The 17,456-nt window shown below is 41.2% G+C and overlaps 1 protein-coding gene across 2 annotated transcripts in view; it reads right to left on the bottom strand.

The window, feature by feature from the left end:
- Positions 1-16,986, bottom strand: part of NID2 (nidogen 2) — a 57,582-nt gene extending 40,596 nt beyond the window's left edge. For both annotated transcript variants that reach the window (XM_006920188.3, XM_006920189.2), the window contains exons 1-4: positions 16,677-16,986; positions 15,711-16,019; positions 7,287-7,519; positions 1,622-2,367 (exon numbers count right to left, since the gene is read on the bottom strand). In XM_006920188.3, coding sequence (XP_006920250.1) covers positions 1,622-2,367; positions 7,287-7,519; positions 15,711-16,019; positions 16,677-16,910 — 1,522 coding nt within the window. In that variant the 5' untranslated portion in view covers positions 16,911-16,986. The remainder of the gene's footprint in view (positions 1-1,621; positions 2,368-7,286; positions 7,520-15,710; positions 16,020-16,676) is intronic.
- Positions 16,987-17,456: the final 470 nt, after the last annotated feature.

Here is a 17,456-nt window from a genome sequence, read left to right as displayed (position 1 = left end):
CGACCTCTCACAGCTCAAAGTAGGGGGAGCAGCCCCTTCCTCTTCACTCTTTAATAAATCACTCCAGGGGTCTGGCTTTTAATATTCCAACCTCTTCCCAAGGCAGAAAATAAAAAAAAAATGAAAACACCATTTAGGAATATATCTTCACCTTGAAATTCCTTTGCTAAAAATCTTTGACACTTGGCTTTAAATTTTCTTCAGATATACAGAACTTATACTGAAAAGTCAGGAGACTGTCAGAAGGGTCCGAAGGTTCCAAAGCCTTCCAATAAAATTCACATCTTCAGCTTGACAGAAGCGTGGCCCTTAAGCAAGAATTAAGGCACAACTACTTAACGAGCCCGTTCTTTATTTTCTACCCATCCTCCACCCCATTCCCACTGCTATACATTTCCTATAATTAGTAATAGCAGTCGCAATTTATTAAGAACCAACTAGTGCAGACACTAGTCTAAAAACATCATTATCTCATTTAACCCTCTCAACAAATTTAGGAGAAATTAGAGGCTTGGGGTTACATAAGCTGCCTCATGTCACCCAGCAAGGAGCGTGGCGGCCAGGATTTAAACCTAAATCGAATACCAGCGCTTTCAGTGCAATCATTACACAGTACCACTTTAGTCACACAATAGCGTCTTCCCTTCTGAAATAAGCACTTCTTCAAGCAATGTTGATACCAGAATAAAAGAACCCGAAAGGCCCTCTTTGCTAGGTCAACGTGATTTTACCACAAAAGGGATGGGAAACAGAAAAGGTGAAAAAAAAGGAGGTCCTGAAGAATGCCTTCACCTCTGACCTCTTTCCTCCTATTAGAGGCCAGATGAGCAGTCTCTGGAACTAATGGAATGAATCTGTGGACAGTTTCCCATTCATGTGTTGACATCTCTGACCAGGAAGAAAGAGCTGACATGACAAGTCTCAGCTAGGAAGAGAAGGCGACATGGGCTCTGTGTCTGTATTAATTAACCACCGCCTCCTCTCAGCATTTCTCTCCTGGCTCCTCACCCTGGTCAGTGAGTCATGAAATGAGGACAAGGCTCCTGGGAGGTGAAAACCACAGCTGCACAGCCATGAACCAGAAATGACATGACACAGGTGGCTAGCAATTTTCTTTCCCCATGGGTCTCTTCTCCCACACACCACCAAGTAGCTTTAACCAAGGGGAGCACAAGGGTTGCCCCATAACAGAGTAAGAATCTAGAATGTTCATCTGAGCCAGCACGACTAGCCACTTAAAACTAACACCATCCGTCCTCCATGACTGTAATGTGTATGAAGCCTCAGAACATTTTACCTTTGCTGAACTTTCAAACTGAAATACTTCATTACACTTGAGAGCGTAGCTGGCACGAGCAACCCAGTTCTTCCACATTTGCTTCATGAGGCCCATTTTTTAAAAACATTATTAATGGTCAAGGGATTCCAAACAGAATTTGCCTGCCAAGATGTATTTGGCAAAGGAAAGATACTCTATCTCCTGAAACACATTTAAAAAATCAGTTCCAATCTTCTTTTTGCTAAACTTTCCACGTACTCACTTGAGAGAAAAATCATGGCTCTATGTAAAACCAGCATTTTTTAAATGGAATCTTAGCACACTGTTTTCCAACCCACTTACCCTCGGTGTTGGAACGGATATCGTCTTCCACCCCGACCACGTGTCTCCCATGACCCAGTGGCGGAGTGTGACCTGGCGCAGGGTAATTGTGCAGAACCACCTCTCCTTCGGAATGGGCTGGAGGAACATCCCTTTCTGAAGGCAGTGTCCCTCCATTTGGGTAGGGCCGGATGCTTCTATTTTCTGGGTGGGGAGGTGGGGTTTTCTGGGACAGATCCAGTGAATCTCTCTCTGTCTTTGATAGAGCCAGGCCTCTGGCCCCTGGCTGTTCAAAAGACTCCACTTGGCCTCTTACATCTGGGGTATCTGTCTCCCCCACAGGCCTCCCCTCTTTGGTTTGAGGGTCCAAGGTGGCAGATTCTGTTTCAGAGTAGAATGGCCTATTGCTACGTGTTAGATGTGGCAAAGGGGAGGCCAGGTTGGAATCTGAAGGAGAGAAGCCAACTCCTAAAGGCCTTGAGTCAGCTTTTGAGTGGGAGGAAACACTGATACGCCCGTGGCCATTCAACACCTCCTCTGGTTCACTTGGTGGGTATTCAACTTCCTCCTCATTGTCATCGTAATAATCCAAATTGTCCTCAGTGTCATGGCTTTCCAGCGCTGCAGCAGGGCTGAAGGAGTGCAGGGGAGCTGAAGCACGGGCTGTGGAAAGGTCTCCTCTGACTGTTGCTGGCCTGACATTGTCCAATGGGGTGGAGCTGCCAATGTGAAAAGCCCACACTCCAGGAATCCCCAGGTTGCTGTGTCTGAATAAAAAGGAACACTGCATTGTAACAAAAATGTCCATTCACTGACCTTCCTACAAAGGTAAGCAATTTATTTTAAAACTGAAAGGCTATTAAGATCAGATTAACTGGTGTAGAAAACCAAATAAAATGAGGCTTCCATGGTAACTAAAAGGATTATACCAGAATTTTGATGTAAACTACCTCTTACTTAACATTCAGTTTCACAGGCTGTATGTCACAGAATGCTAGACCATCAAGTTACAATCTGCTCTACAATCCACATGGTTTATCTAAAATATAGCTGTTTGAAAACAAATAGGGAATGCGGGACTATTTTATCCTTCCTCTACTCAACACAATCAAGAAAATGTATGCTTAAAAACTTTTGCTGAACATTTAAATGATAATGACTACTACATGCTTTTGAGAGTTAGTTATGTGTCAAGTGCTTAATGTTCTTAAATACAATCTGCAAGGTAGGGGCAGTGACCATGCCCCCATTTTAAGTGAGAAAATAGGTTTCGAGAGGCTAACTAATCTTCTTAAAGTCCCACAACTAATACTTGACAGAACTTGGACTTAAATCCAGCACTGACACCAAAGCTCATGCTCCATACTTGGGATTTAAATTATTATGAAATAATAATTATTTTATATATTATGTCAGAAAACCAATACACTATAATTGATCAGCATCTGAATTATCATAACTCTACAGAATGTTAAAAGACATTTCACAGTTTAGTCACATGGATTAATCAATTAACTAATTCACAGTGAATGGAGAGTCAATATTAAAAAATTAAAGAAATATAAGTGTGCCAGTCTAGAAAGTGTTGAGCAAATACAGAACAAAGTTAAAGGGGAAAATAAGAAAGTAGTTTCATCAAAACGCCACAGGTTATAGGTGAGAGGTGTTCAGAAATATCTGGAACCCAAGAGCTCACTTGTTTTCTGCACTAGAAAAGAACACAGACTTTATTCAGTCTCTCAAATTATTTTAGAGCCAACGATACATTCTGAAAAGAACAACTATATATAAGATTTCTAAAAATGAGAAAAACTGGAACAAACAAGGGTCTGGCCAGTTTGAGTACACCAGTTTGTGTATTCCTCTGGTCTATGTAGCAAAATACCAGGCTCAAAGATGCTCATGCTATGGGATTTCCTCAAAAGTCGGTCGCTGAGGAATATGAGTCATGACTAATAAGTCAGAAATAGGTAAGATATTCACTGAATCATATAAGGACAAGAGACCTTCACTTATTCGGGTAGATACTTCTACCAAATCGTATTCATATGGCTTTCTATAGTAATAATACATTTCAATATTTCAATATAATTCCGAGAATGTCTCCCCACCCCCCTCAAACTCTCCGTGTGTGTGTGTGTGTGTGTGTGTGTGTGTTGTGGTTGTGGTTGCTGCCGCTGCTGTTATAATTAACTTCGGGTAACAGGAATATAGAAAGCAAAACTGTGATCCTTTGTGCAATATGCTATGTATACTTGGTAAATTCTGAGAATTAGTGTTGGCGTTTCTTGGCAAGGAAATAAGGAACACGAAAGCAGATAAGAAAGAATCCTAAAGATTTGAGGATACTGAGTTTATTATCGCATCAGAGGTGTTGCAGCTGTGAAATTTCTTCTTGATGTTAGAAATAGAAAACTATAAAAGCTTCAAAGAGTAGGAAAATATAAATTATAGCAGATAAAAGATAAATAAAATAACCTTCTAATTAAATGTAAATCCTTATCCTGGCTTTGTCATTGTGTCTGAAGGGAAAGCAACCAATTTGAGTTTATTCTAAAATCCAAGGTCATTTGGAAAGCTTAGTGATAAAAAGAACTTAATTTATTTCCTAGAAAGGAAAACAAGACTACAAAATGGATGACAGTGTCTTCCTCCCTGGATCATCAGGAAGATTAAGTTGGAAAATTACATCGAATGTCTAGCGCAGGGCACTGCACATAACTACTTAGTAACTACTATCTTTCAGGAGATAGAAAAGTATAATCTCAAAAATGCAAATGTGTGCATTCATATTTAAGTTTTCAGAAGAGTTATGAAACATACTATGAATTATATAATTTATGACCTTTGAACTTATAATGATGAAACAAGTTTGAGAAAGACAAAAATTCTACTGACTAGGAAATTAATTTTATTCTTTAGAGATGTACACTGAAGTATTTAGGAGTGAATGGTATGATGTGTGTGACTTACTTTAAAATACTTAAGCAACAAAATGATGAATATGGCAAAATATCAACAACTTATAAATATAGATGATGAGCATTTGAGTATTCATTTAGCTATTCTCTCAACATTTCTGTATATTTTTGAAAATTTAAATAATGAAAAGTAAAACAGAAGATTGAATTGAAGAACATTTCTATAATCTGGAAGTAGAGAAGGCCTTTATAAGAGTAAAACCAAGACCTGAAATCATAAAGGAAAATACCAATAACTTTGACAACCCTCAACTCACGACTTCTAGATCATAAGCAACTTTAAAGATGAACAACTAGATTAAAATATTAATATCTTTACTATATTTTTTCTTATTTATAAGAGTTCTTTGTAAACACCCTAATAGAAAATAGCAAAGGACATGGACAGACACACAAAAAAAGATAAATGGCTATTAAACATATGAAAAGGTATTCAGTTTTACTAGTAATCAAATAAATTAGAGTGACAATACAAACATGTTATACCTATCAGATACATAAATATTCGAAATAATAGGAGTTTATTGATAGCAGACACCATCAAGCACAGCTATATATTATTGGTGAGGATGTGAGTTGGTGCAATGTTTCTGAAGGGCAATTTGTTAATATATGTCAAAATGTTCAACTTCTCAACTATTTTATTTTTAAGAGAAAAGAGAATCTGAGCAATATGTTTCATGGTGTTTACTACAACAGTATTTATAAAAACCAGAAACAAGTTAAATGTTCAAGAAGTTACTGTCTTAATAATATAGTAAAATATGATGCCATGTTTTATGGCCTTAAACAGATATTGTACTGAACGAGGCCTATAAGACACTGATAAGTGGGAAAATGCCACATGCATAGCAAAAGAACCATTTTGGTTTTAAAATTTTTTACATATACCTAAAATTCTGGAAGGACTATTAACATTGGTTATCACTTGAAGTAGTGATACTGAGTAATTTTTACTTTTATTTCACATTATTCTGCATTGTTGGTACTTTATTTTATTTTTTATACTAAGCATGGGTTACATTTAAAGAAATATCCCTCTGCTAGTAATTTTGGCCCCATAACTATTCTGCTCTTGTTAAGCAACTCAGTGGTTTCTGGGAAGCATCAAAGATAAAAATGAGAGAAGGCATGGAGGGAGGTAAATGAAAGTGTATGTGTGCGTGTGTTTCTGTGTGTGTGTGTGTGTGCGTATGCACATGCATGCTTGTGTGTGTGTGTATGTGTGTGCTTAAGGGCCTTTATGGGTGTGGTGGGAGAGCACAACTGCTTTTTTGAGCCCCACCACCTCCTGCGCCCCCTGTAGATGTTAGCACTTACTCTAATGCTCTGGAATTATTGATCTATTTGTCTGTCTGCTCTACTAGAATGCAAGTGGCTAGTGTGCAGGGCCTACATCTTAGACAGCTTTGTCTTTCAAGTGCTTGGCTCCCTGTGAGTTCTCCATAATTTATGAGGAGCAGAGACTCTGTGGACTTCAGAGTAGAAGAGGCAGGTACAACTGGGGAAAGAAAGCAAGGAGCTAAGTTTTCTTCAGAGTCCAGAATAAAAGACAGCTTAGGTGGAGACCTAAAGATGCCCAATGTGAGTCATAAGAATGAGAAAGAAGACCAGGGTTCAGCATAAAATCAGTAGTTCGGAATTCCAGACTCAAATATTGGTTTTGCCACTTAACTGAGATTATAGGCAACTTAACTTCCCTAAGCTCATTTGTCAAATTGAGAAAAGTGTAGAATTTACCTCCTAGGATTCTTATGAGTTTTAATTAAGACAGCTTCTGGAAAGCATTGTGCAGGATGTCTGGCAAATTGTAAGCTCTCAATAAATGTCAGCTCTGAGTAACCATATTTGGTTGTAGGGCCCGCTCTCTGGTAGCTGAGCAGAGCAGATGGCATGCAAATGTGCGAGGTGTTATGTAATGAAATAATGCAATGAAACTGACTGGCAGTGAAGGCAGGCTAAGTAGCCAATGTGTTCTGTCTGGCTTCTAGATCAGTATTCAGAAATTCAGAAAGAAATAACAGCAAAGATATTTTTAAAGTCCTTAAATTAATAAATATCAATAGGTGCTGACCCACATAGTAGCATGCTGTGGACCAACAAAAAGTGAAAGGGCCTATTATTGCACTAGCAGATGGGACTGAGCAATGTGACCAGCCCTGGCACCTCGTGAAAAACCAAGCAGTGTGATTTCAGATGATGTAGCCAGAGAGAAATCCTGAGACTTCTAAAAATCTACCAATCTGTTTCCCAAATCGCATTACTCTTGATTTAACTTTTAACATGTATCTGTCTAAAAGACTAAATCACAACATCTCTTGTGAAATAATTAACCTGGAAAAAACTCAATCTGGGCATTTATATTACTGGATATTCTTATGTGGTTCCAAGAGCAATGTTTTCCATAGCAAGCCTCGGTGACTCTACAGAGAGTGGGAGGGAGGGGGGAGGGAGAGGGAGAGAGAGAGAGGAAGTGGAGTTCTGTTTCAGGTATCTATAGCCAATAGATCAAGAAAAATAAAGGACCTTTTATATTTTGGTGAACTTGCTGCTCTCAGGGTCAAGTCTAGTCCTGGTTTTGACTTTATGCCTTGCTTAAAAACCACCAAGGTATGATTTAATGGTCTTATGGCCACTCAAGTTTGGGTAGCTCCTAAGGGTTCTTACATTCCAACAGGAAAGGGCCTAAGCTCTATGGTACTTACTGGTAGAGATTTTTCACAGACTGCTCAGTGCTAGTCAAGCTGAAATACGGTCCCTCTCTCCTCAGGTCATCGGCCTCCCCTCGGCAGAAGCCTACCCGGGCAGGAAGCTCTAGCTGGACATTGTAGGATTCTTTGGGGCGGGTTCCAAAGAACTGAAGACCATTAGCAGGATAAAGAAAGAGGGCGTAGGTATCAGATTCATCAGATGCCAAAACTGCCTGAAAAGTATTCAGCTGTAAAAAAAAAAAAAAAAGGAAATATTCTTAATAAAACAAACAACAGTAAAAAACCCAGAATGCAAGCAAAGCATCATAAAGTACAAAGGGTTTTCTCCCTTCTTAGGATTTCTCCAAATTGTTTTTATACATAATATCTTTAAAACTTTCTCTTCAAGTTACAATAGAATTTTGTAAGCTATATTATTATCATAATCTTTTATGAATTTAGATTAATAGTTGAAATATACATAGGTAAAAAACATGGGTTTAAAAAAATAACTGTCTAAAAGACTAAATCACAACATCTCTTGTGAAATAATTAACCTGGAAAAAACTCAATCTGGGCATTTATATTACTGGATATTCTTATGTGGTTCCAAGAGCAATGTTTTCCATAGCAAACCTCATCCAAACCTCTTTTGGAGCTGAGAGCAAGTAGCAAACTTAACTTGTATACTCCCACCACCACTGCCCTAGATTGCTGCCCTGGGCACTCATCTAGATCATTCATTCATTCATCTACTTATTGAATGCCTGTCATGGGCAAGCACAATGTTAGGCCCTGGGTGATCAAAAGTCTTCCTACTGTTCTCACAGCCTTGCTCTTTTTTCTTTTCTACCTATCTTTTCACACCAATACCTGAATTATCCTACCGTCATTTCATAGGTAAGGAAATAGAGATACATGGGCTAACGGATCTGCCTCAGGTCAGTAGCTAGTTTGGGGTGGCAGGACAGCTAGCTCAAGTCCATATCCAGCACCACTAGGCCATCCTAACTATTCCTTAGCATGCCATTCAAGGTGATGTGTAACCTTCCCCTAACTCTCTATGTAGATTCAGATCTGCTGCATCTCCATCAGACTATTTCTGTTTCCCAGTTGTCCCATGTATTCTGATGTTTTTGTACTTTTGCTCATGTTTCCCTTTACCTGGAAACCCTCTGAACCTTCTATTGCTGCCCCTCTGGGGTGTTTTGTGATTCCCTGTAAATTTATTTTTGTCCTCTGACCCTGGTAACACCCTGGGTGTTTCTAGTTAGCGTTTATCTCATTTTGCCTGGTTAGCTGTTTATGTGTCTGTAAACTCGGTTCATTAATTCAAATGACCAAGGGCCTACTAAGTACCAGACATTATGTTTGCTGCTGAAGGTGCAAAGGAGTAAAGGATGGGGACTCTGCCTCAGAGCTTAGGAGAGGGAGACAGCCACGCCTGCAATTCTAGGAGAGTTATTGAAGGAGGGAGTAGAGGCCATGGAGGAGGAGGGCATATGCCCAAGACCTCCAGTTTAGGGTGGGAGGCATCTCAGGAGGAGCCAGCACTGCCCTGAATGAGCTGAATTAGCCACAAACTCACTACCCAGGTCCTTATAGAACCACTCTTTAAAGTTCAATTTACTCTCATATTTTCAAAAAGACATTTTTTGCCTTTATTTACATCTAGCTATCTCTCCCATTTCCCCCAATGAGAACACCTCTCTCACTAAATCCCACTCTTTTTATAACTGGGGAGGTATTTATAAATACCACTCTTTCATAAATAATGCGACTCTTAGAAAAATTACGTATTGTTAGGTAGTGTTGTTTACCCATTTTCTTAGACAGACAAAATTAAGCACAGAGAAGAACATCACATTTTACTGAATAAAACAGCAAACATGAGGACCATGTCCTGCATTTTGTTCTGTCCTGGGTCCTTCCCTAAATGGTGCTCAAGCCTTCTCCTAATGTGAATTCTACCTTTCAATGTTAATTTCAAAGTACAGGTTTGAGGTTTTGCTTATAGGACAAAGACTCAGGTGTTTGAGGAAAAAAAATGATACATAACCTTTCTTTTAGCTCTCTAACATAGAAAAGGTCACCTTGCTTAGCTTTGCTCTTTGCTTTTCTTTCTTTAAGTTCACAAACTTAAAGTTAAGGGGGGATGGGGGATGGTATATTTGTTACTGTTGTAGTTGACTGATCAATAAAGCTTGACTTTTCCGAAAACAAAAGGCAAGGGATATTTTCTTGACTTTCTCAAAGCTGGGAAGGCAGAATTTCTGCCAAATGTAAACAAAGGCTGTTCTGCCTCATGTCTATATAAAATATATACTACATCATTGATTAATGTTGATTCAATAACTTCAGAGTTTTACTTTAGTCAGAATAAATAAAGTTCCACTAAGGAAAGAAAAGTACTCAAGAAAGGAGAAAGAGTCTGTTTCAAAAAGCTAAGCTTTCTCTGGGCATCAACTGCCTACAATAAACGTGAGCTAGGAAGAAATCCTGGTTCTAAGTTTAGAGAAATTCTGTGAGATAAGGAGGGCCTATAGATTGTGAAGGAATTAAAGGCGATGGGGGAGGAGGGGAGGAAAAAAGTAAACAGCTGTGAAGGGGAGAATCTGGCTTTTACTGTGGGATTTGAGTATTTAGCACTTAATTTTATTCATTCTTTCAGTCAGTCAGTCAATAAACTTATTTCAATGAAAATTTATTCACTATCTTTTACAAGACATCCCTGAGACAAGCACTTATTACAGGTGGCAAGCATTTAATGTACTTGTCTCCACTGAGATCAACAAATAGAAGAAAAATTTTAACTTTGGCTGTTTAAAAACCATCCACACACCAAGTGATCACTTCTAAAGTTCTCAGTCCCACAAAATTCTACATCTAACTGCTAAAGAGCACCCTTCTTGAAGTCCTGAAGGGCTTGCCCCTCCTCCCAAAGCTCTCCTTGACTGGCTTCCAGACCGGAAATGTCTTCACATTCCTAGAGACCCCATATGCCTAGTCTCTGAAGGGAAACCCTCAGATGGGCTGCCAAACCCCACAAAGGGGTCACTGGTTCCCAAGTCCTCCAGGATCCCAGAGAGGAGAGAGAGCCTCCATGAAGGAGGAGCAGCACAAAAAGGATCAGGGCCAGTGACTGCTAAGCTTCAAGGTTTCCACCATCCTGTTATCAGAAAGAAAAGCCAGAACTCTCAGCAGAAGGAGTCTGACTCTCTTTTCCAGGTATAGAACAGTGCCATTCATTGACCTGACACTCAGCAGAGCCAAGCTGATGGGTACAAAACATGCTCATCTATGAGTTTCTAAATTTTGCAATTTAGTTAATTAATTTCAGCCACCTGACAAAAGAAAATAAAATCAGAACAATACCATCCCTGTCCCAAAGGGATTTGCCTATAGTGGCTTACAAAAATTATAATAAAAATTTATCAGTAGGGTGACTCTTAAAAGGGTCACACATTTCTCTTTTCTGTCTTGCCTGGGGTCACATGCTCTCTACAATTGTAGTATCACTGACTTCTCGCCTCCAGTGTCTCGTGTCAATACTAACCTCCATTCCTTAGTATAGTTCTCCATTTCCTATTACCTGTATGACACTGTCACATGCATGATTTTCCCTCATTCATTTTCTGCCCTAAATCCTACACATTCTGCCCCAAATTCAAAGATAAATGTTCAGTGCTATCACATCCCTAACATTATATCCTTCCTGACACTTAGTCATTAGAAAAATTTCAAACAATTTCTTTAACCAATATCGTTATGTCTCTATTCTCTATGTCTTCACAGCTATGTCTCAGACTCAGGTTAAACTCTTTTAGATGAACCGCAGACCTCCCGTCTTCTGGACATCAGCTCCGACAAAGTTCTGCTTTTACTTCTCATTCTCTCTGTGGGTCCAATGCCTTCCGTCAGTGACTAGCATCCTTTGAAATGAGTCAATAGGCCTCAGATCCCCTCATTAAGGTCTCCAATGGACAACCTTCTGCTCATCTTACAATATCACCCTACAGCTCCTTTCATCCATTTTTTCAGCCTCAGCAATCTCGGCCTTCTCCCAGAACACGTGCTAGCTCAGAATAGTCTCTCCTGCTACCTCCTTCTCAAGATTCATTCTTTCAGCTCTTTCGGCCAAACTTAAAATTGAGGTAAACAAAACATTCCCCATACCACACAGATCTGTGTAACCTAATTCTCTATAACCCTATTCCTCAAAAAACAACAAAATAATACTCTTGCCCACCCTCAAAAAGACAGAAAGGAAGGAAGGAAGGAAGGAAGGAAGGAAAGAAGGAAGGAAGGAAGGAAGGAAGGAAGAAGGAAGGAAAAGGAAGGAAGGAAGGAAGGAAGGAAGAAAGAAAGAAAGAAAGAAAGAAAGAAAGAAAGAAAGAAAGAAAGAAAGAAAGAAAGAAAGAAAGAAAGAAAGAACTAAAGTAAACACTAGTCCTCTTTAAGTTTCTTGTCAGTAAGTTCTTTGAAGGTCAATATCGTGACTTCTTTGCTCTGTGAAGTACCTCTTACAGTTCAAGGAATCCCAGATTAACTAAATTGATAAACACTATTTGTTCACATTATTTTAGATGCAATTACAACTTGACATTCCTGAAATATCAGCTACAACATCCTGTCACACCCATCATGACTATCTATGGAGAGAAAGGGCAACAACTGAAATTTTTTTACATGGTGAAGATGCCATTCCTCTGATATCTCCAAGTTTCCAGTAACTTTGCAATGTAAGATTAGTGTGCCCAGTTTTAAGAAAGCCATGTAGAACTCATGCAGTCCTTTAAGCAAAGTAGATTACTGTTTGCCAAAATCTACCTCCAAAGAACTATTAAAACAAGAACTCAAGTCACAGGGCTCTTTAAAGTAGTATGAAGAACCTTTAGTGTGGTAATTGAAAAAACATCCTCTTTCCAAACAGAATCCTCATCTCCTTTCTAAATGAAACAAATTCTGAAGCCAAGCAAGGATATGGCAATGTCTAAAGATTGATTTTAATTAGAAAAGTAAAAGAGAGAAGAAATCTACAAATCTTCCTGTACTCTCCACCCAGAAAAGCTCAGATGGAAATTGCAATTCAGAAAACCTTGCATTTAAAGAGTCCTCGTGTAAAGGACTTGCATTACAGAATCCTTACAAGACAGAAATAATAGAACCAGAACCTGGTCCCTTCAAGCCAATGAAGGAAACACAGACTGGCTGAGCATCTATGCCAACTAGGCATAAGAGACTACAGTGGCTACTTTAAAAATGTCACCTTAGTTAATTCTCATGACAATCCTGTAAGTTAGGCATTGCTACTCCATTTTACAGGTTAGGAAACTAAGATTGAGGCTGAGTCATTGCTTCTAAAATCACTGGAAAACCATTCATGAACACTTTTTCTTTCAAAATGTTTTTATCTTTATTGTTATTGTCTTCACAACCAAATGAAAGCTGGGTAACAGAAGCATTATTCACATGCTACAGATGAAATTGAGAAAAATAATTTAAAAAGTCACCTTGTCTGTACTGTAATTTTAGGTTTCAGAAAAGCCCTGACAAAATTAGAACTTAACGCTATCACATTTCATCACCGCAGAGCTTCTGTGCAACTGCTCATCTTTTCTATTCATCTCCTTCAACTCAACTTCATCTTTTCTCTGTTGAGTAAGTCAGACAGACACAGCTGATTCTCTCCAAAGTACTGGAAATGCTAATTTATAAGCAATAAGGCATCAATAGTGTCCTTGGCAGCAGATTTCATTCCCAGTTCATTCTTCCTTTGAATGACATGTGGTTCCAAGGACCCTTCTGATACTAAGATCACATCAAGACAATAAAACTCTACTCTTATTTATTGGAAGTCTTTGGAAAAGGTACAACTATTGTGTCTACCTTCATCATTTGTGCCAAGGAAATGGGTCTTGCATGAAAAGTCTGGGTAAAAGTAACAACAAAAAGAAAAACCTAAGAATCCAGAAATCTGTACTTTAAACCTGGCTTTGCCTCACTAAGAGCAAAATTCTGAACAATAGCATTAACTTCTATTTGCCATTATCTGTGAAATGCAAACAGTAAGTCTTGTACTTATCTTGCAAGATTGTTGTGGAAAGACAGTATGCTAAAATGTTGTTATCAGAATTAACAAGATATCTTGAATAAACAACCTATATAAGTATCTAAGTAGTTAATATTTCTTTTGTGCCATTACCTCCTCCCTGCAGTCAGAAAGAGCTCTCTTAACAAAAAATATCAATCCCCTGCATAAAATCCTTCAAAGGATGCCCACTGCCAAAGAACCAAATCCAAACTCCCAGCATCACGTGATCTGTCCCCGTCCCATGGCCTTTCCAGCTTCCTGTCCCACTACCCTTTCTCTTCAGTAATAATGTACCATATGTGATGCCCCAAACACATTCAACTTTACAGCACATGGGTGGTATGTCATATGGTATTTCTTCTATTGGAAATGTTCTACTCTGTTCAACTCAGATTCAAAGCTACTTCCTCACTGAAACCTTCCCAGATCAAGGTTTAACCAGAGAAGTGTAGAGTTAGTCTCCATAAGTAAAGATGCTACTACACAGTATCATAGTGAACAATAATCAATGTCCCTACTAAACTATGAGATCTTTGGGAGCAAAGATCCTTTCATGGTATCTATATGTCCTGACTGACATAGAGTAAGTGTGCAAAAAAAGCTTGTTGGATGAATAAATCTCAACTATGTTTAAATGTAAATTACTCACACACACATATATGAATATGCCACATATAAGATATATGTTTAGAAAAAAGACTGGAAGAAAATACAAAAGTATTAGCAGTGGTGACCTCTGGCTAGTGAAATTATAAATAATGTTTACTTTATTTTCTAAATTTTTTATTATAGGTATGTTATACTTAATGTGAAGTGTTTTTTTCTAAACCTAAAAGCAAGAATGAATGAATGAATGAATGCAACATAACGGTGGGAGCCTCACCTTATTCAGCTTTCTGAAACGCTCCACCTAGCCCAATGCTCTGCACAAAAGAGGTATTCAATATATGTGTTTGCATTGAATGTATTCTGTTGAATTGAATAATTAAAATGTCAAACCATGTATTTAAAAAAATTAATAAATAAAACTAGATGTTGCCTGACAAAAACTAAATGGCAAAAAATCATAAATTCAAACAGTTTTTATTTCTAGATCTTCTTTGCTTAGTACAGCCTTTGGGAAATATTTCTCTTACAAAATACAAAACAGAAATGGCCACCATCTTGAACTACTCAGTGAGCGAGGGCAAGCTACTTAATCTCTCAGGAGAGAGATGTGCTATCTTTGGATAAGAAACACTGATGAGTTAAAATAGAAATAAATTGTAAGAGTTTCAACCCTTGGAGTATGGCACTTTAGATTCAGGTCAATTTCATAGGAGGAAGCCCTTACCTTCTCCAGGAATGAGGCAGCTCACCATTTGCCAAACCACCCTGGCCCCTACCTGATGTCCATCTGGAGTACTTTAAACATTGCTGCCAAGCCTAAAGACTTGGAGCCTGGGTTATTTTACTTTCTCAGGTAGAGACTGTAAAACAAATCAAAGACAGTCTCCTTCAAATTAGGGGGTACATCAACTGGTACCTGGAGGGCAAGTTGGCAAAAGCTATCAAAAACCTTACAAAAAGCACATGATCTCTGGTCCACCAATTTTACATCCTAGAATGTCAGCTAAGGATGTGCACAAAGATTTAGCTAAAAAAAAAAATGATTCACAAATTTATAATGATGAAAAATTGGAAATAACTTAATGACCACTGGGCACACTTATAAATCCACTGGATGGAACATAATGCAGACATTATAAAGCAAGTTACAGAAATAGACTAACTGACATTGAAACATATTCATGATATACTATTAGTAGGAGGAAAAGTAAGCTAAAAACAGTATGTTCAGTGTGAACTCATCGTTGTTAGTAGACAGTGTCAAATACAGATATTGATAGGGAAAAAACCTCTGAAATACACTGGAAAATGTTTAACAGTGATTATCTTTGAGCGGTAGGAAAATGAGTGGTTGTTCTTTTTTAAATTGCCTGTATTTGTTTATGTTTTTCTTTCAATGAACATATAATTAGAAATAATTCCTGAATATTTAGAGGTGATTCTAAAAATAAACAACCAAATAGTAAACTGCCTTGTGTTCTGAGGGCCTTCCGAATCCGCAGGGGAGCCCTCTTACCCCAGGGCATTTTTCCTTGCTAGAAATGACCACCTCTCAGATCCTCAGTGGAAGGTTCAGAGACTTCATTTCCAAGCCACTTCAGCTCGGGTGCCACCAAACGATACATCAGGATCAGCGCGAAGAGTAGATTCAAAAAAAATTCCAAGCCTGGGTTCCAGCCTAGAATTCAAGCCCATTCCTCAACTGGCTCAGCGGCCAAGCATCTCTTGTCACTTACCTCTCCCAAGGGCCGCGTTCCACGCGTGGCCTCCTGGTATGCGCCCACCTGTTCCCACGTGGCCACGAAGGCGTGGGTAGGGGTGAAGTGCGCTGCCGTGTGCGGAAAGCCTGCGCGCATGTAGCGGGCCGCCAGGCCCAGCACCTCCCGAGACGTGTCCTCGCGGTACAGGACCCGGCCCCTGCCCTGGCTGGTGTCGATGTCGGCTAGAAAGGGAGCAATGGCCGGGAAGTCCGTGGGGAAACCATCGTCCACATACTGGGTCTCCCTGGGGAAGTCCTGGGTGGAGATGATGCCATTGGTGCCCACCTGGGAGAGGAGGGGAATAAAAGGTGACGGTCGCTTACTCCGCAGGAAGCCCAAGGGCGGCCACCATAGGTCCAGACTTGCGCGCCCACCCTGCTCCTCATGGAGGGAAGGGAACCGCCCTGGGCATGAAATGCTCCCGCTTCCCCATCGGCTGGGAGGACGACTCCCGCCTGGTTCAGGGACACCAGCACAACTTCAGCCGGCGTCCAACCCACCACTCCTTCCTACCCTACAGCGTGATGTAATAGGTCCGGGAGCCCTAAAACTCGTTTGCTTATCTTCTCACTTCCCGCACAACCCTGGAAAAAACCTCCAGGTCCGAAGAGGGGGCACCCCAGCTTTTCAGACATGCACAATCTTCTCGCTGTCCTAACTGGAACATCCTCTGGCCTCCCTAGCACCTTCTTCTCTGACTGAGACACTTATATGGCCGCAAACAGTTCTTGCTCTCTCCCTCGAGGCAAGGAAAAGCAGCGGGTTCTGGCAGCAGCACTGCTGCAAAGCCAGGTCCCACCCCCAGGGTCGCTCCGGGACAGCGGGGCGTGCGGGCTATTTACTCCCATCCGAGGACAGGGGTTTGGTGAGAGCCACACTGCACCTAGGAAAAAGCTGCGAGAAATCTGCCGAACTCCCGCACCCAGAGGAGGCCGAACTTACGTAGAGGTAGCTGAACTGGGCTTCGTAAAAGCGCAGGGGACTCGCCAGCTTCACCGCGGCTGAGCTTTCGTCGTCGCCTTCCTGCAGCAGCTGGTCCCCTCGCGACTGCCCGTAGGGGAAGAGCTCGCCTGGATGGAGCGCCGTGGCTCTGGACAGCACCAGCAGCAGCAGCAGTAGTAACGGCGGCGGCGGCGACGACAGCGCCGGCCATCTAGCCGCCTGGTCTCCCCGCATGCTCGCTCGGCCCCTGGGCTGCCCCGCCGCGCAGCGTGTCCCGGCCTGGCCCGCCAGTCCACTAGCGGCGCCGCGCCAGCCTCTAACCTGGATCCCCGCGGGCGCCCGGGTGGGGCGGGCCTCCGGGCCCTCCCAGCGCGCTGACTGGCTGCAGCCCTCGGCCGGGGACCAATCACCGGCTCTGAGAAAGTTCGACAGCGGCTGCCACATCTGGTTCTCGTTAAAAGTTTTCTAAGGCAGCGGTCAGGGAAGCGGCCCGGCTTTTACCCCTGGCGAGGTAAAAGCCCCCGGCCAGGCTGCCCGAAGCTGCTCCGTCTCTTCCGCCTCCGCTCCCCGAGACCTCCCGGGGTCACTCCCGCTCTCCTGTCTGGGCTGCCCCGCGAGCCCTCCCCGCCCCCCGGGACCAAATGGCCCTCGAGGCCCGAAGACAGCGCTGCGGGGGCCAGGCTGGCAGGGCGAGGGTGTTACGGTTTGCGCCCTGCTCTGGGATCCTGGGAACCCCTTGTCCTCCAGGCCGGGCCCTCGAACCCAGAAGCAAAGGGACAT

Source organism: Pteropus alecto, unplaced genomic scaffold, assembly GCF_000325575.1.
Source record: "Pteropus alecto unplaced genomic scaffold, ASM32557v1 scaffold86, whole genome shotgun sequence".
NCBI lineage: Eukaryota > Metazoa > Chordata > Mammalia > Chiroptera > Pteropodidae > Pteropus > Pteropus alecto.
Note: the sequence above shows the minus strand (reverse complement) of the source record. Positions and strands in the feature narration are given on the sequence as shown.